The sequence below is a fragment of the Desmodus rotundus genome, chromosome 5, assembly GCF_022682495.2.
Source record: "Desmodus rotundus isolate HL8 chromosome 5, HLdesRot8A.1, whole genome shotgun sequence".
NCBI classification, from domain to species: Eukaryota; Metazoa; Chordata; class Mammalia; order Chiroptera; family Phyllostomidae; genus Desmodus; species Desmodus rotundus.
In genome coordinates this window covers 11,474,182-11,490,230 of record NC_071391.1, presented here as the reverse complement: position 1 = coordinate 11,490,230, position 16,049 = coordinate 11,474,182, and the positions used below count along the sequence as shown (strand labels likewise).

Here is a 16,049-nt window from a genome sequence, read left to right as displayed (position 1 = left end):
ATTTCTCTGCCAAATGCTAAATATCCTTAAAACATTTAATAGGAGTCAGAAAGGGGGCAATGGAAGAATTTTCTTTGCTATGTAGTTTTATATTTACTGAATAAAAAGTTACCTCTTTTAAGTTACATATTACATTCTCTGTAATAAATCTAAACTATAAATAAAAATAACTTAAAATCATAAATTATTTGAAATCCTGTCACTGTGAAGAAGCCAATATTATTTTCTAATACAGAGAACAGACTGGTCGGTGGTTGCCAGAGGCAGGGTGGCGGGATGGCAAAGTGAATGATGGTGGGCAAAAGGTACACACTTCCAGTTGTTTTCTTTTCTCCATTGCTTTTATAGTATTTTTTTTTAAGGCTCTACAAAGTAATTAATGATAATGAAACATTTATTAGATTTTTTAGCTTACACAGTAAATATCCCCTTGCACTCACTTATCACATTTGTCTTTTCTTAACCAGGGTATAATTAATTCAAGAATAAAGGGTGTTAAAACATTGACTGACTTTACAAAGACAAATTGAATATCACTTCAGAATAGTGGTTTGCAGCTGAGGGTGATTCTGTCCCCTGAGGGACATTCAGTAAGGGTTGGGGACATTTTTAGTCATCATAATTGGTGGGAATAGTGTGCTACTGACTTCTAGTGTGTACAGGGTAGGGATGCTGCTAAACATTTTATTTATTTGTTTATTTATTTAATTTATTTTATTTATTGTTCAAGTGCAGTTTTCTGTCTTTTCCTCCCACTCCTCCCCTGTCCTCCTCCCTGCCTCCCTCTCCCATTTCTACCCCCGTTGTTATTGTCCATATGTCCTTTAAAATTGTTCCTGTAAACCCTTCACCCTTTTCCCCCCATATCCCCTCCCCTCTCCGCTCTGATCACTGTAATTCATATGGATGTCATCACTGTGGCAACTCTAGTTAACAGTACTGTATTGCATATGTGAAAGTAGCTAGGAGAGGAGATCTTAATCACAGTTCTAGAACTCAGAGTCCAAAATCACAGCACCGGCAGGGTCTTACTCCTTCTGAAGGCTGTAGGGGAGAATCGTTCTTGCTTCTTGCAGCTTTTGGTGGCTCTTGACCTTCTTGGTTGCATGATGCTTGGCTGCATCGCTCCAATCTCGGCTTCTATCTTCACACGATATTCTTCTCTGTGCCTTTGTATCTGTTTTCTAAACTTTCTGTGCCTGTCTGTCTCATAAGGACACTGGTCAGAGGATTTAGTGCCCACCTTAAGTCAGGATGATCTCATTCTCTTAAATGTGCAAAGGCCACATTGGCAGGTTCTAGATGAACATATATTTAAAAGGGCCTACATTCAACCAGATACACATTGATATGGATAGTTTAGAGTAAAAATTTGAAATACTTCTAATACTAAATAGATATTACTACAGCAAAACCTGAAGCTACGAGGGGAGGGACGAAGTGATCATAGAATGGAGTGCTGAGATGATAGAGGAGGGGACACCCTTGGGATCTGTACTCATAAAGCGCCAGGGACAGCAACAAGAGATAGAAACAAGGGCAAATGCAAAGCAAACACTAAGATTCCCCCACTTCCACCATCTTGGCTGCTGCTGGTTTTTCTCATTGGCCAAATCCAATCACAGTGCAGAGCAGGTCAGTAAACATATCTGAAGGAATGGGAAGATTAAAGAAAATACATCAGAGAACATAACTCTAATCCCTGATTATACAACACACTCATTGAACATTGTATTGCTCAGGCAATCTCCTTAACTCTCTAGTTCATAATGAGAGGAAAGATGAATTATTCAGATTAGATTGTTACAGCTGAGATAATCTGCGCTCTGATTACAGAGCAGCCCTTTCCTTAACCTCATGAAACCGAAGCCCCTGAACAGAATGTGATGCTCCTATGAGGACATTCATGAGCATCATTTAAAAACATAAGAACAAAAGTAGTTTTTTCCTGTTGTATCTGCATGGCCAACACCTCAGCAAAGTCTTTTGTAATTTCAAGTGATCGAATCACCGTAATGACTTAGTTAGTAGTTTTTTCAGTGCCATCACGATGTCTTTGTTCCTCAGAGTGTATATGATGGGATTCAACATCGGGATCAATACGGTGTAGAAGAGAGAGATCAGTTTTCCGATTCCTTCAGATTGATTTGGTTTGGGTCGTAAATAAGTGATAGTAGCTGTACCATAGAATAAGATGACAACTATCAGGTGAGAGGAACAGGTGGAGAAGGCTTTAGCCTTGCCTGTGGCTGATGACAATTTAAGAATGTTGGAAATAATTTTGCCATAGGAGGCAACGATCAACAGAAATGGAACTGTGACAAATACCACTGCAACTACATAGACTGCTATCTCATTCACAAACGTGTCCCCACAAGCTAGCTTGAATACTGGGGGGAGGTCACAGAAGAAATGATTAATTGTGTTAGATCCACAAAAGGGCAGAGAAAAAATCTGCCATGTTTGCCCGATTACGACGGCAACTGCACTGAGCCAGGAGGCAGTCACCAGCTGGACACAGACCTTCTGGTTCATCACTACAGTGTAATGCAGAGGGTTGCAAATGGCCACGTAGCGGTCATAAGCCATCACTGTCAAGAGGAGACACTCCGAGCCTCCGAACATAAGGACGAAACACATTTGTGTTGCACAAGCAAGCAAAGAAATATTTCCTTTCGGGCTCACGAGGTCCATGAGCATTCTTGGGATAGTGACTGTTACATAACAAATTTCTAGAAAGGAAAAATTGCCGAGAAAAAAATACATGGGGGTCTGGAGAGCAGGGTCAATTTTTGTTATCAGGATAATGATGCTATTGCACATGAGGATGGTCAGATAGATGACTAAGAATATCCCGAATAGAATCCACTGGATATTGGGAATATCAGAAAACCCCAGGAGAACAAATTCCATCATTGTAGTGACATTTGATTTTTCTCTTTTAAATTTGTTCTCCATCTGCAAATATGGTAAATTCAAGATGGTTAATTCATTAATGTTCTTGATCCACATTCTGCTCTCCTATAAACTGGGCTAAATGAATGAAAGTATTTCTATAAGCTCTAAAATGATTTTTATCATTGCCTTGCTCTGTTTGTAGGGAATATGATTTGAAACTTCAGACATGCACAGATGTGCATTTAAAATCAATCCAAGAAATAAAATTCTAGTGTATCTTTCATACTTGGATTTAATATACCCAAGAGAGTATGCATTGTTATTTAGACCTTATTGTGTAAGAATAATATATATTGCACCCTTATTAAGAGTATTAAGAGTAGAATTAGGACACAGGCTTTTTCTATATTTTTGTCTGGGTTCATCATTTTCTTTTTCTGTATTGATTGACTTATTCCATCTTCTTTCAATTCAAAACTATTCTGTTAAAGTTTTGTTTAATTCTTATCAAAATGAGTTTGAAGTCCTCCCATTCATGTTTCAGTACAAATCAATTATTTTAAACAATTCTTTTTAAGTTAAGGAATAAATATATGCAATATTGATGTTCTACATTATGTATCACTCCTACCACTTATGCTAAATATAATTCTATCATCTCGTTAAATAACTTTCACTATTAACACCTCCTATACAGTGTATACAGTGTGTAATAAATATCAATTAACCTTTAACTCAATCAAGAAGTATGGCTCACTCATTCACAATATTTTTTATATTTATTTCCTTATTTATGTAAGATTCTATGACCCATTGTCATATAATCCTCTTATAACCAAATTCAATTCTCTTGTTTTGTTTCCTCTTCATAATTTTGGTTAAGAAAGTTGAAGTTTGAGTAAACCCTATTATTTTTTTCTCTGTGCATGTAAATGGTTGGAACATACAAATGAAACTAAACACACACATACACACACACATCGACATTCACATACTCAATCTCGCTTCCCTCCATATTAGAGTCATCCAGTCTCAGACAGTCAGCACTGCCTGGCATTGCTGCTACACTTGATTAATAGTTGTCTGTGACTTTCCAAAACAAATCTGCTTTCTGATCCCATCAAACCCACTATGCCCATCTTCCCTTCTAACCCCATCACTTGTTATTTGCCCTAATAAGACTTTGAAATAAAACTGTGAAGATAAATATTTTCTCATATTGCCTTATTTTTATCACTACTAGTTTGAAACATTATCTAAGTGAATAAGTTTATTATAAATATCATTTCTACTTTACCCTTGCTAATTTTATTTTACTTCATAATTAAGAAAGTTAAGAACTACATGATGTATCTTAAGTAGTTACTCATTTTCAGATAAAGTTTTCAGAATTTCATGTTTCTCTTTTATTCTCTGCATGTGGATCCTCAAATTTAGAACTTCTTTAAATAAAACAGGCTACCAACACAATTACAACTTACCTGTATGGATTTGCATGAAGCTGTCTATGCGAATGCGGGTGTTTTTAACCCGTAAACTTTTTAAGTTCTCTTGCATCAGGAAGCCATTGTAATTCTACCATATTCTTGCCAGCTTCAGTGTTGGTTGCTCTTAAGTAGGAAGTAGCTCACCCCGCTCACCCTGGGGGACTTCTCTCATGTACGAGTTTAATTTCCAAATGGCTGCTTCTATTTGGAAATCATCTGGGATTATGATTTGAAACTTTCTCCGCAGATCACCTGTCCTCCTCTTTAGCCCCTTCTTGGCGTAAAGCTCCCCACAATGGATAGTCCCTGGGTGAAGAAATGTCACTTAATTGTCTAGTATTCCTTTCAAGATAAAGTTAAAAAATCTTTCTATGTATTATACTTCAGACCCTTAAAAATTGGTGTGGATTTGCCTTCTTCCCTTTATTCCGTGATTTATCCAGATCTGGGACATCTAGACCTTTAGAAAATGTATCACATGCTTTGTTTGGGACATGGCACACTTTTTCTCTTCACTACGTGACCTGGGGTGGCAGGATCCCTTTTCAGAAGTATAATGCTCTGTCCTTAGATTAATTTTTATAAAAATTAGAGCGGGATATACATGCTGACAAAATTCTAGATGGTTTTATTCATGTTATAACACCTACTCAGGCATCAAGGAAGATACTTAACTGATTCCAAATGTTAGCCATTCATAGACACAGACAACAGCATGGTGGTTACCAGAGGGAAGGGGGTGGTGGAGTAGTAAAGGTTAAAGGGGGTCAAATATATGGTGATGGAAGATTTGACTTTGAGTGGTGAGCAAAATGGATCATGGGCCTAAAATTTAAGAGCAAAAAATGTAAGTTATATGTTTGATGAAGGATTTGTGTCAGCAATATGCAAAGAACACTTACGACTACAGTATGAAATGCCATTTTACAAGAGGCAAAATATTTGAATAGAAATTTCACCAAAACTCATGAGCCATACCATGCATTTAAGAAGTTTTAACTTAGGAATTAAAAAATTAAAAATGACCTGAAGACCAACAGTATTCATAATTACCTACCAGGCTGTTCTGGCCCACAGGTTTATCCTAGTCGGGGTAGCTCAGCAATGATGGGTGGATGAGAGCTTGTCTCCTGCTTGGTTGGCTGTGAAGGGTGAAGTGGGAATGGAGGACCAGAATGTCTAATCAGCCCTGGGTGCTGTCTCTGGCTCATCACTTTTTGGGATATATATTGTAACATAATACTTGAGAGCATAAAAGATCATTTACTTGAGACTACTTTTTAATTTCATTTTGTTATTATTTCTTTTTAAAATTTATTTATTTATTTATTTATTTATTTATTTATTTTTATTCAATTGTCTGCATTTTCTCCCCATCCCTCCACCCCACCCCAGCCAGTCCCACCTCCCTCCCCCACCTCTACCCTCCCCCTTGGTTTTGTCCATGTGTCCTTTATAGTAGCTCCTATAGACCCCTCTCCCCACTATCCCCTCCCCACTCCCCTCTGGCTATTGTTACAATGTTCTTAATTTCAATGTCTCTGGTTATATTTTGTTTGCTTTTTTTCTTTTGTTGACTATGTTCCAGTTAAAGGTGAGATCATATGGTATTTGTCCCTCACCACCTGGCTTATTTCACTTAGCATAATGCTCTCCAGTTCCATCCATGCTGTTGCAAAGGGTATAAGCTCCTTCTTTCTCTCTGCTGCGTAGAATTCCATTGTGTAAATGTACCATAGTTTTTTGATCCACTCATTTGCTGATGGGCACTTAGGTTGCTTCCAGTACTTGGCTATTGTAAATTGTGCTGGTATGAACATTGGGGTGCATAGGCTCTTTTGGACTGGTGTTTCAGGGTTCTTAGGGTATAATCCCAGTAGCGGAATTGCTGGGTCAAAGGGCAGTTCCATTTTTAGCTTTCTGAGGAAGTTCCATACTGTTTTCCACAGTGGCAGTTCCATTTATAGTTTTCTTAGGAAATTCCACACTGTTTTCCATAGTGGCTGCACCAGTCTGCATTCCCTCCAACAGTGCACTAGGATTCCCTTTTCTCTACAACCTTCCCAGCATTTGTTGTGTTGTTGTTCATCCATTTTTTTAAAAAGAAAACTTTCTTTATTGATTTGTGCCCTCTCTTTGTTGATTCTCTATTTCCTCTTTCCTATACTCTCAGATTATTTAGATTTTTTAAAGTTCTTTTCTACTTTATCTATTGGTTTTATAATGGTTATGCATTTTAGCTTATACATTTTTAAACCAAACAGTCTAAGTTAACTATGTACAACTTTATGTACTCCAGAAACCTGTCTCAACTTTTGCCTTCATGAGAGGTATTCAAAAGGTAAATAAGTACAACTTCTTGACCTGCCCTGACTTACTCTGCTGGAAAAATTTAGAAAGGCTTTCTTAATTCCAATATGGCAAATTATTATTCCTTCTTCCCATTGTCCTTTGGAGTCAGCAGAGGTAAAACGGCCCAAAAGTTAACATTTTATGTCTATAAAAACTATGCAGTGTTTTGCAGCTCAAGTGTTCATCCTCATGTGGGACCTACCTGTGCCACACCTGCGCTTCTTACCCAAGAAGTCAGGCTGACCTGAAGAAGTCTGTCTTTCTTCATTGCATTGGCATGACGAGGACAATCCCCAGGACCACACAAGGGTTTCACCACTTACACGGCGCTTCTATAATACTATTCTTATTTCTTCCATATTCATCCAACTGGATTTCCATGTGTAATGTCTGATAGAAAATTCTAAGGTTATACATTTTAAAAGGAAATAGAATTTTGATGTTCATATGTTGACTGAACACATAACTTAGAATGCAAGCATGGGGTATACCAATACCACCCTGTCTCTGCTGCTTCAGAGATCTCTCAGTTTCGGCATTCTGTACATGATAATCTGATCGTATTGGGAAGAACACAGCTAATAATATTAAAAAGGAATCCCCTATTATTTTTATGGCTCTTTCACACAGTATTTAAGAACATCTCTAAGATCTATTTACTTAGGATGTTTGATAGTCTCTTTTATAGAGATAAAATGACAAAGATATATTTTCTTATAATTGTATACTATTAAGACCTTGATAATTGTTTCTTAATTTTTTTTCATGTTTCCTCTCTAAGTTGAGGTTTTAATGTCAGGAAGAAATTGTACAGAAATTGTGTTATATTCACTTTCTCATTACCTTCTAATGAGCTCTTATGATGGATGTGATAAGGAGAAATGGAGAACGTGGAGGTGAGTGAAGTTATTCAGTATTTTGAAAGGAACATCATGGAAAATGTAGTGAGGCCCTGCTAGGCTTGCAAAGGTTGGTACCAGGAGTTTTACGGAATGCGGGATCACGTGCAGCGAAAGAAATAAAGGGAGTACAGAGATGACTAATATGCATTTTATCTAATTTTGCTGCTTTAGCAATCAAACATGCCTTATCTTCTTACACAGTTATTCTTTATATTAGGCCCTACACAGTTTCTTTAAAGAAAGAAGAAAGGAAAGAGAGTTGGAAGTAAGAAAAGTGACTCTCACATACCTCAGAGATACCATTGAATATTTTTGTATAAAAATATTTGTTTCAGTTACTCAAATACCTTTATTTTTCTTCCACCCACAACTTGTATTCTTTTTTCTGTGCACTTAAAACCTATATAATACAATAACAATCAAGTCTTCTTATTAATATAATAAAGTAATGGCAAATGTTTGGTATTCCAGACAAAAACTGACTTCTGGAACTATGTGTGCCCACTTGTTTCATATGTGAATTCATCTTTCAGGAGTTAGCTGATGAATCACCATTAAAGTTAAGTAGAATGTCAACTTTCTTTAATGCATTGACTTACTGTTGTTGGATTCCAATCCTCCTTTGCTTTTCATGAGCTTGTCTGATTATAATAGTTATTAATCATGAGCAGATAGAACATCAATAGTTAAACCTTTGCTATTAGTCATTCTTTTAATTTAGCAAAGTTGATTAAACACCTGTTATTTTTCAGACAATATGTTGAACTCTGGAAATACAAAGATGAATCATCTTGTTGTGAAAAAGAAAATGTAGGTAATATTCTGGAATCTTTAAAAACAAAACAACAACAACAACCTTTAGTGACTCCAGTGTGTTATTTCAGATATTGTAATGCCTTGGAGTGAGTTTGGAATTAATTTGCTATTTAAAAATGACAATAGAGCTTATATCATATGAGATATAATATGATATAACTCATCCAAAATAAGTAAGATTCCTAGCAATATTGGAGAAGAATCAAAGTTACGGTCTGGATACTATGATAAATAAGACACAAATTTTAGGAAGTTATGTTGTCAAAGTCGTAGAACAATCCGTTTCAACAAGAATTTTCTCAATGCTACCATGACATCTTTGTTTCTCAGACCATATATCATGGGGTTAAACAATGGTGTCACAATGGTGTAAAAGAGAGAAAGGAATTTGTCCATCTGTGCTGAATGACTCGACTTTGGTCTCAAATATGAAATGATGCCCGATCCAAAGAATAAAGCCACAACCATCAGATGGGAAGAGCAGGTAGAGAACGCCTTGGCTCGCCCTGTTACTGACGGCAGCTTCAGGATGGTGGAGATTATTTTCACATAAGATCCAAGAATCAACATAAAAGGAATAGTGACAACTAGGACAGCAACCACATAAATCAACATCTCTGTCATAAAAGTGTTCCCACAGGCAAGCTGAAGTACTGGAGGTATGTCACAGAAAAAGTGATTCAGCCTGTGAGAGCCACAGAAGGGTAGAGAGAAAATCTGGTAGGTGAACCCTATGTGGACTGGAACTCCAGTCACCCAACAGCCAGCTGCCAACTGGACGCACCTCTTGTGGCTCATGATGAGAGGGTAAAGTAATGGGTTGCAAATGGCAACATACCTGTCGTAAGCCATTACAGTCAGAATAAAGCACTCAGTGGCTCCCAAGACCAGAAAAAAATACATCTGGGTAGCACAAGCCAGAAAGGAAATATTTCTATTTTGTGTACAAAGATCTATTAACATTCTGGGGACAAGGACTGACACGTAACATATTTCCAAGGAAGAAAAGTTCCCAAGGAAATAATACATGGGGTTCCGAAGGGAAGGATCAACGTTGATTATTATAATAATGAGGCTATTTCCCATCAGAATAATCACATAAATGACCAAAAACACCCCAAACAGAAACCCTTGGAGGTCAGGAACATCAGAAAAGCCGAGCAGGATAAAACCCATCAATGTAGTGTGGTTCCCCTGTGGGGGATTTTGTCCTGTGGGTTCCATAGATGAAGAAAATGATTTCAAGCTTAGAAGTCACTTCAATTCACTGGCACAGGACAGATAATCCAGTTTTTTGTAAGTTGTTTTTGTATTTTTGGTAGTATATTTCAAATCCAATTATCTTAAAACTCTACTATGTAAAAGCAGAAAACAGTCTTAAATTGAGTTTTTCCTGTTCATATTAACAATATGGGTAAATCAATAGCACAGCAAAACAGACCACAATCAAGAAAGAGCAAAACAGGCCACGGAGCTTAGTCTCAAACAAGAATGGCTCTAGGTAACCTGTGACATTCTCTCGTTAGAAATTTTACTCCTTCCTGACCAATCTGCTGTCTACTTGCTTTTTATTTGTATCGTTTTCTGCCTAGCACCTTCTAGTTTACGGTCTGTTTACATGACTTTTTTTTCACATTTGGTTCTACGTTTCCCCTGTGAACTTCATAGGGGCTTGCAGAAGGGCAAAGTCATCAGTAAGACTGCACAGTAGAGCTTGTTCAGGCCGGCCTGGGCCACTTCCTATCTGAGAAAGAGACAGAGACACTTGTCAGAAAAAGAAGAACTATAGACTTGCTCATAAAAACGATTCCATTTAATATATCACAGAAATTTATATATAGTAATGTATCATACCAAGTCATACATTCATTTGAATTTTAGAATGTGAAATAAAGATATAAGATTTTGTTTTAATATGTCCTTATCTCTGCCATGGCCCCCAACAATCTTAACAACTTTGCTTATATTTTGAATTTTAGGCATAATTTAGAAGTAATTAGGTAAGTTTAGGCTTTTATGGGGTAATTACACAAGGAAAAGTAAAAATAAAATGTATAAAAGAACTTGATAATAAGGTTCACACCTAAAACCAGACAAAATGTAAAATCTGTTTTTGTACACTTTTTTCTATCTTAAACATGTGTCCTATATTCCTACCTGAATACGTAATATGCAATATATTATGAATGTTATGCATGATGCATATTTAAAATATTTATATTTAAATATCCATTATAAAACACAATGTTAAATGCATTGTAGGTTTAGCCTAATTAGCTCCTTAAATAATTAGGCATTTTAGACCAAATAAGTTCAGTCCCTCCTCCAGTGTACTGGCTCCTAGACATCACTTTTGTGATTTTCATCCAGCCTTCGTTAATACTAACCAATGACCTTTTTAACACATTGCCATATGCCAAAATCTATATTGTCATGAGTTTTGAAGTTTCTCCTCCATTGCCCAAACTCCAAAGTCATCTTCTCTTCCTACAGAATACAACCTTCCTTTCTTCTTTTAAGACCCCAAGCTCCTCTCCCCTTGCACAAACCCCAAACTACTGGAACAACTTAAATTTCTACTCTTTGTTTCTTCCTCCTCACCGATCCTAAACCCTTCCCTTCTTGGTTCAGTGAATTCTTCGTTCTGACATTAATGTTAAATTTTCACAGCATACCCTAAAGATAAAAGCTCCCTCCTTACTCTTCCCTGCTCTGGCTCAGTAATTTCAAGAGGAGGAATCAAGGACCTGGGACATCTCAGATTCAAATAATATGTTCTATAAACCGAGACTGAGTTCATGCCCCCCAATTTTCCCTTTCTATCTCTTTGTTTTTCTGATCTCTCTCTTTCTTTCCTTCTCTTTTCACATTTTGGTCATCACTTTACCATTTTATGTCTTCTCAAACTTTCAATATTTTATATCACATTACCTATACGTGTTTTTCCTCAGAAGTTGCACCTTACGATAAAACAACTGCAACAAAAGCAGAATTGAATTTTCAGTGACCCAGACACGTTTGATAAACATATCAGGAACTCAATCAATATATATTTTGTAGAGTATTCTGTGATTTATTGTGGATAAATACTGAGTGCGCATTAAACACAAAATGTGTTAGACACTAAGGATGCCGATGGTAAAGGGCATGAGCCCAGTTTCTGTCTTTGCAAAGCTTCCAGACTAGTGGTGACATCAGGCAGGTCAGTCAGGTGTCACCCTAGAAGGGCAACGCGTATGCATAGAGCGACAGAGGGTGCTAAGGGAGCACCAGGCAATTTCCTGAGGGAGTAACAACTACTCTGAGCTTTGTCAGACCTTAAGTATCACAGAATCATTTTTTAATATTTTTCATGTAAGAAAAGAGAGTGAAACATTTTCTAGAAGAAAATTTCCTCATATCATTGTTTAGTTTTGTATCCAACAGCTAGTTGAGTGCTTATACGGGTGAGTGATTTATGAATATTTCTGTTAGGAAAATTTAATTAGATTCAAGACTGTGACCAAAGAACTTGGCATTGATTTACTTAAAATGAAAGTTGGATATAGTCTGGTAATATGTCTTTATTTAAATGATCAATGCTTAGTTTTCCTTGCTTAAAAATAGATACAGTAATAATAATATGTAACTCATGGAATTGTTTTGAAGAGTAAGTGATACAACCCATATTAACAGCCTGCTTTAAAATAGGTAGTTTGGGTTCTATCAGGCATTGTTATTATGATTACTATCATTTTTATTGTATTTATCATTATTGATTTAACTTACATAATTTTTTCTTCTCTAACTTTTCTCACCTTTTATCCTGCCCTGGAACAGGCTGTTCTCAATCAAAAAAAGGAGAAAATGTTCAGGATCCTGTTTTGGCTGGAATACTCAGCTTAAAATTGGTAGAAGGAGAGCAGGACGACAGCAGGGGGAATTAGGGGGTGAAGGGATTGAACAAAAAGGAAAAAGGATTCATGGACACGGACAACAATGTGGTTATTGCTGGAGGGAGGGGGTGTAAGGGGACTCGATGGTCAAGGAAAAATAACATATGGATTAAATAAAAAGGTTGGTAGGCTCTTCTAATGCTGTGTGGGTACAAACCAGCAGTAATATCTAGGGAAAAACCAATCTAATGTCCTGGGCTTCTGTTTTCTCTTATGTGTGCCAGTTTCCTATAGTTGGGGCACAGATGAGAAGTAGACTTTGTAATAGAAATATAAGCAAAATTAAATTGAAAAACCTAACCCAAATCCTATTTAATATGTGAAAGCATCCCCAGAGATAAACGTGTTTATTTTTTCTGAAATTGATCGACTCTTGCCATTAACAGCTAATAGTATTTTGCAGTTGTAAATTGGGAACCCCAGTTCTTCCTGTACCAATTTTTCTATTTTAGCAGGAGCTAACATAGCCATGAAGAGAGCAGAGATGTGCAACTATTTGAAGCTATTTTTTGTAATGCTGACTATTTTTGAGCAATGTATTACATACTAACTACATTGTTCACGTATCATCTCATTTATTGCGTTCTGAATAAAGTAGGTACTGTTATTGTTTACATTTTGCACAGAGCCAGAGGTATGGAGAAGTTATACAGCTCGCCCAATATTAAGAAGCTGGTGTGGCCTAGCTGATGTCAAATCAAACTCGACAGTGCAATGCCAGAGTCTCTATTCTTTTTTTCCCCAATATACTTATTGAAAACATTTGCATGTAAGTAGATCCACACAGATCAAACCCATGTTGTTGAAGTTACAACTACATGTTAGGTCTGCTTCATTTGAACAATTTTGCTTTTCCTTCTTGAGCACATCCTACAGCAGCTCTGCCTCCCACCAACAGGCCTCTCACCTGGCCAGTGTGTGCCTGCATTGTCAGACACTGCATTGGTCTGCGTTGGTGGTTGCTGGGGCGACCTCCTGCCCTCAGCAGCAGCATCACTGGCCTGACCACACACTCCCACTGTACTGCAGAGTCCATGTCCTTCATCAGAATTTAATGGGCTCCATAGAGCATTCAGTGGGAACAGCTATTTTGAATTTAATATCCCGAATAATATCAATAAAATTAAAATATATAAGACTTCACAGCAGCAAGGTAATTTTATGTCTATCTTATATCTCCTTTACTGTTCTAGAAATGAAAGACTGATCTGATTACTTATAGGTACAATCTATATGTTTTAACTACAGGAGATTGATCTCATAAATTAATCTGATTGGAAGAAAGTATTTTCTTTGAAGACTTTTAATATTTGAGTTTAAAAATAATGCACTACCAGCCACGACTGGTGTGGCTCAGAGAGATGGGTGTCCTGCTGCAAACCAAAAGGTCACCAGATGGATTCCCAGTTTGGGCACATGCCTGAGCTGTGGACCAGCTCCGCCTTGGGGAGCAGGCGAGAGACAACCGGTTGATGTTTCTCTGGCACATGGATCTTTCTCTCCTTCCCTTCTTCCCTCCCTTCCCCTCTCATTAAAAATAGATAAATAAAAATCTTTTAAAAAAATAAGGTACTAGTATAAAACAAGCACGGTAAAATACTGCTTACTTCTTTATATTATGGAGAAATCACTGTGCATTGAGTCTTTCATAAAGATATGATTTATATAATGTACATTTTTGGTAAACTATTCAAATAACAAATTCAGGCACTCTTATTTTTCCTGAAGCACATACTTCACTTTTCAATCTATCAGTGTACCTTGGGTAAGAAATAGCCTCTTACTTGTTGTGAGAGCATCTTCTGTCCAGGCCATGCTGCATATTTAACTCAGTAATCTGTTTATCGAGTGGGAGCTCGGAACACAACGGAGGCTGCCTCTGGTTGGATTAACGCTGCAGGCAAGACACTCTGTGGGGTATGTCTGCGGAGCTCTAGCCTCCCTGACACTCCTCTTTACCTTCCTCCCCCTCTCTATATTTGGAGACTGCAGGCAATTCCCCATTGGGAAAGGCTGTATTAAGACAGTCACAGTCTTAAAGTTGGTCTGTGCCTGCCTATGAAATCCAAGGATACGAAATTTGAAAGTGTTCCAGGCCATTTCTTAACCTCAAAGAACGTAACATGGAAATGATCTGGACGTCTAGGCTGTGCATGTGGAAAGGCTCTCTCTTCATGCCATGGGTAGAATTTACCTTTAGCTACAGATATTTACAGAAGAAAAAATGAATTTGGACAAGAGGATATAGTATACTAAGTCTCAAGGTTTCTGGATCAGAAAATGACTTTATGAAGTCTTTAAAACTAGTAGGAGAGAGAGGATAGTGAATTTTTATTATTGCTGTAAATATTTGTAAGCTATAACACATAACCAGTACGTACATCAGCTATTCTCCACTTCCTGAAGCAGTCAGAAAACATGCAACTATATAAGACACTGCGCTACGCCCTTCAGGAGGCACAGACAGCTTTGCAGCTCGTTGACGGGCCACATGTCTGACCGCCAAAGCCCTGTTTATCTTTTAGACTGAGCTGTGGTGCCACATCTAGGAAAAGTGACCCCTTATTTTTGCAGGCAACGTTAAATATTTCTAATGTAATGCTCTTTTTTGACCCTTATTATATTACATTGTAATTTTTATTTCACATTTTGATTTCTTTCCCTCTCATAAACTCCTTGATTCCAGGGCATTTGTCTTATTTACTTACTGGTGCACACCCAGCTCCAAGATTGGAGACGTCTGCGTAGGGCATTTGGGCTTTTTAGGGACTCAATAATTTACACCCATGTCATTTAATCTTTCAAAATCATTAATGACATATGCTGTGTTTACTTGCATTTGAGGAAGTGGGTAAAATGTCTGAAAGGTGATATGAAAGAAGTCCACACAGTATACATTAGTGAGGACAAGAGCGGAAAAGTGGGGCGATGAGTTAGCAGATGATTGCTGTAACCTATGTGGGAGGTGAGAGGGCCAAACTTAGGTCAATCAGAACCATTTCTTGCTACTGTTTAAATAAGAACCAAGAGATTTCATTTCTTTTGGATATATATCCATAGGTGAAAATGCTGGCTTATATAGTACCTTCATTTCTAATTTTTTGAGGAAACTCTATACTGTTTCCCATAGTGGCTGCACCAATATACTTTCCCACCAATAATGGTTCTCTTTTCTTCACATTCTCACCAACATTTATCACATGTCTCTTTTTGCTAATAGATGTTCCACCAGGTTTAAAGTGGTATATCACTGTGTTTTTCACTTGCTTTTCCTTGACAATTAGTGATGTCAAGCATCTTTTCATAATCCTGTTGACCATTTGTATTTATTTGGAAAAAATATTTATTTAGGTTCTTTATGTATTTATTGATGTGGTTATGGGTTTTTCCCTATTGAGTTGTATGAGTTCCTTACATATATTTGAATACTAATACCTTATTAGATATTTAAATCTTTAATCCAATTTGAGTTAATTTTTGTATATGTTGTAACATAGGGTTCCTTAATACATTTCAAGCTAATTGTTGGGAGTGGTGTAAAATAGGAATTCGATTTCATTTTTTTGCATGTTGATATCCAGTTTTTCCAGTACCACTTATTGAAGAGACTATTTTTTCCCCTTGTGTATTCTTGGTGCCTTTGTTGGCCATATATGAGT

At 37.1% G+C, this 16,049-nt stretch overlaps 2 protein-coding genes across 4 annotated transcripts; both read right to left on the bottom strand.

The window, feature by feature from the left end:
• Positions 1 to 851: 851 nt before the first annotated feature.
• On the bottom strand, positions 852 to 4,468 carry LOC112309479 (olfactory receptor 10AG1). Of its 2 annotated transcripts, none has more exons than XR_006656215.2 (2): positions 4,380 to 4,468; positions 852 to 1,649 (listed from the first exon to the last, which is right to left on the bottom strand). XR_006656215.2 is itself a non-coding variant. In XM_024565644.3 (2 exons), the coding sequence occupies exon 2, from the start codon at positions 2,956 to 2,958 to the stop codon at positions 2,008 to 2,010; it is 951 nt and encodes a 316-aa protein (XP_024421412.2). In that variant the 5' UTR covers positions 4,380 to 4,468; the 3' UTR covers positions 1,663 to 2,007. The 2 variants fall into 2 exon arrangements, 1 of the variants encoding a protein (XP_024421412.2); XM_024565644.3 differs by lacking the exon at positions 852 to 1,649 and adding an exon at positions 1,663 to 2,958.
• A 2,894-nt stretch (positions 4,469 to 7,362) lies between these two features.
• LOC112309478 (olfactory receptor 10AG1) lies at positions 7,363 to 14,321 on the bottom strand. Of its 2 annotated transcripts, none has more exons than XM_053924844.1 (2): positions 14,151 to 14,321; positions 7,363 to 10,199 (listed from the first exon to the last, which is right to left on the bottom strand). In XM_053924844.1, the coding sequence occupies exon 2, from the start codon at positions 9,677 to 9,679 to the stop codon at positions 8,717 to 8,719; it is 963 nt and encodes a 320-aa protein (XP_053780819.1). In that variant the 5' UTR covers positions 9,680 to 10,199; positions 14,151 to 14,321; the 3' UTR covers positions 7,363 to 8,716. The 2 variants fall into 2 exon arrangements, with proteins under 2 accessions (XP_053780819.1, XP_045055575.1); XM_045199640.2 differs by having other exon boundaries at positions 14,175 to 14,321.
• Between the last annotated feature and the right edge of the window lie 1,728 nt (positions 14,322 to 16,049).

Coding starts and splice junctions, on each gene's coding strand:
- LOC112309479 (XM_024565644.3), bottom strand. CDS start 2,958: ATGGAGAACAAATTTAAAAGAGAAAAATCAAATGTCACTACAATGATG.
- LOC112309478 (XM_053924844.1), bottom strand. CDS start 9,679: ATGGAACCCACAGGACAAAATCCCCCACAGGGGAACCACACTACATTG.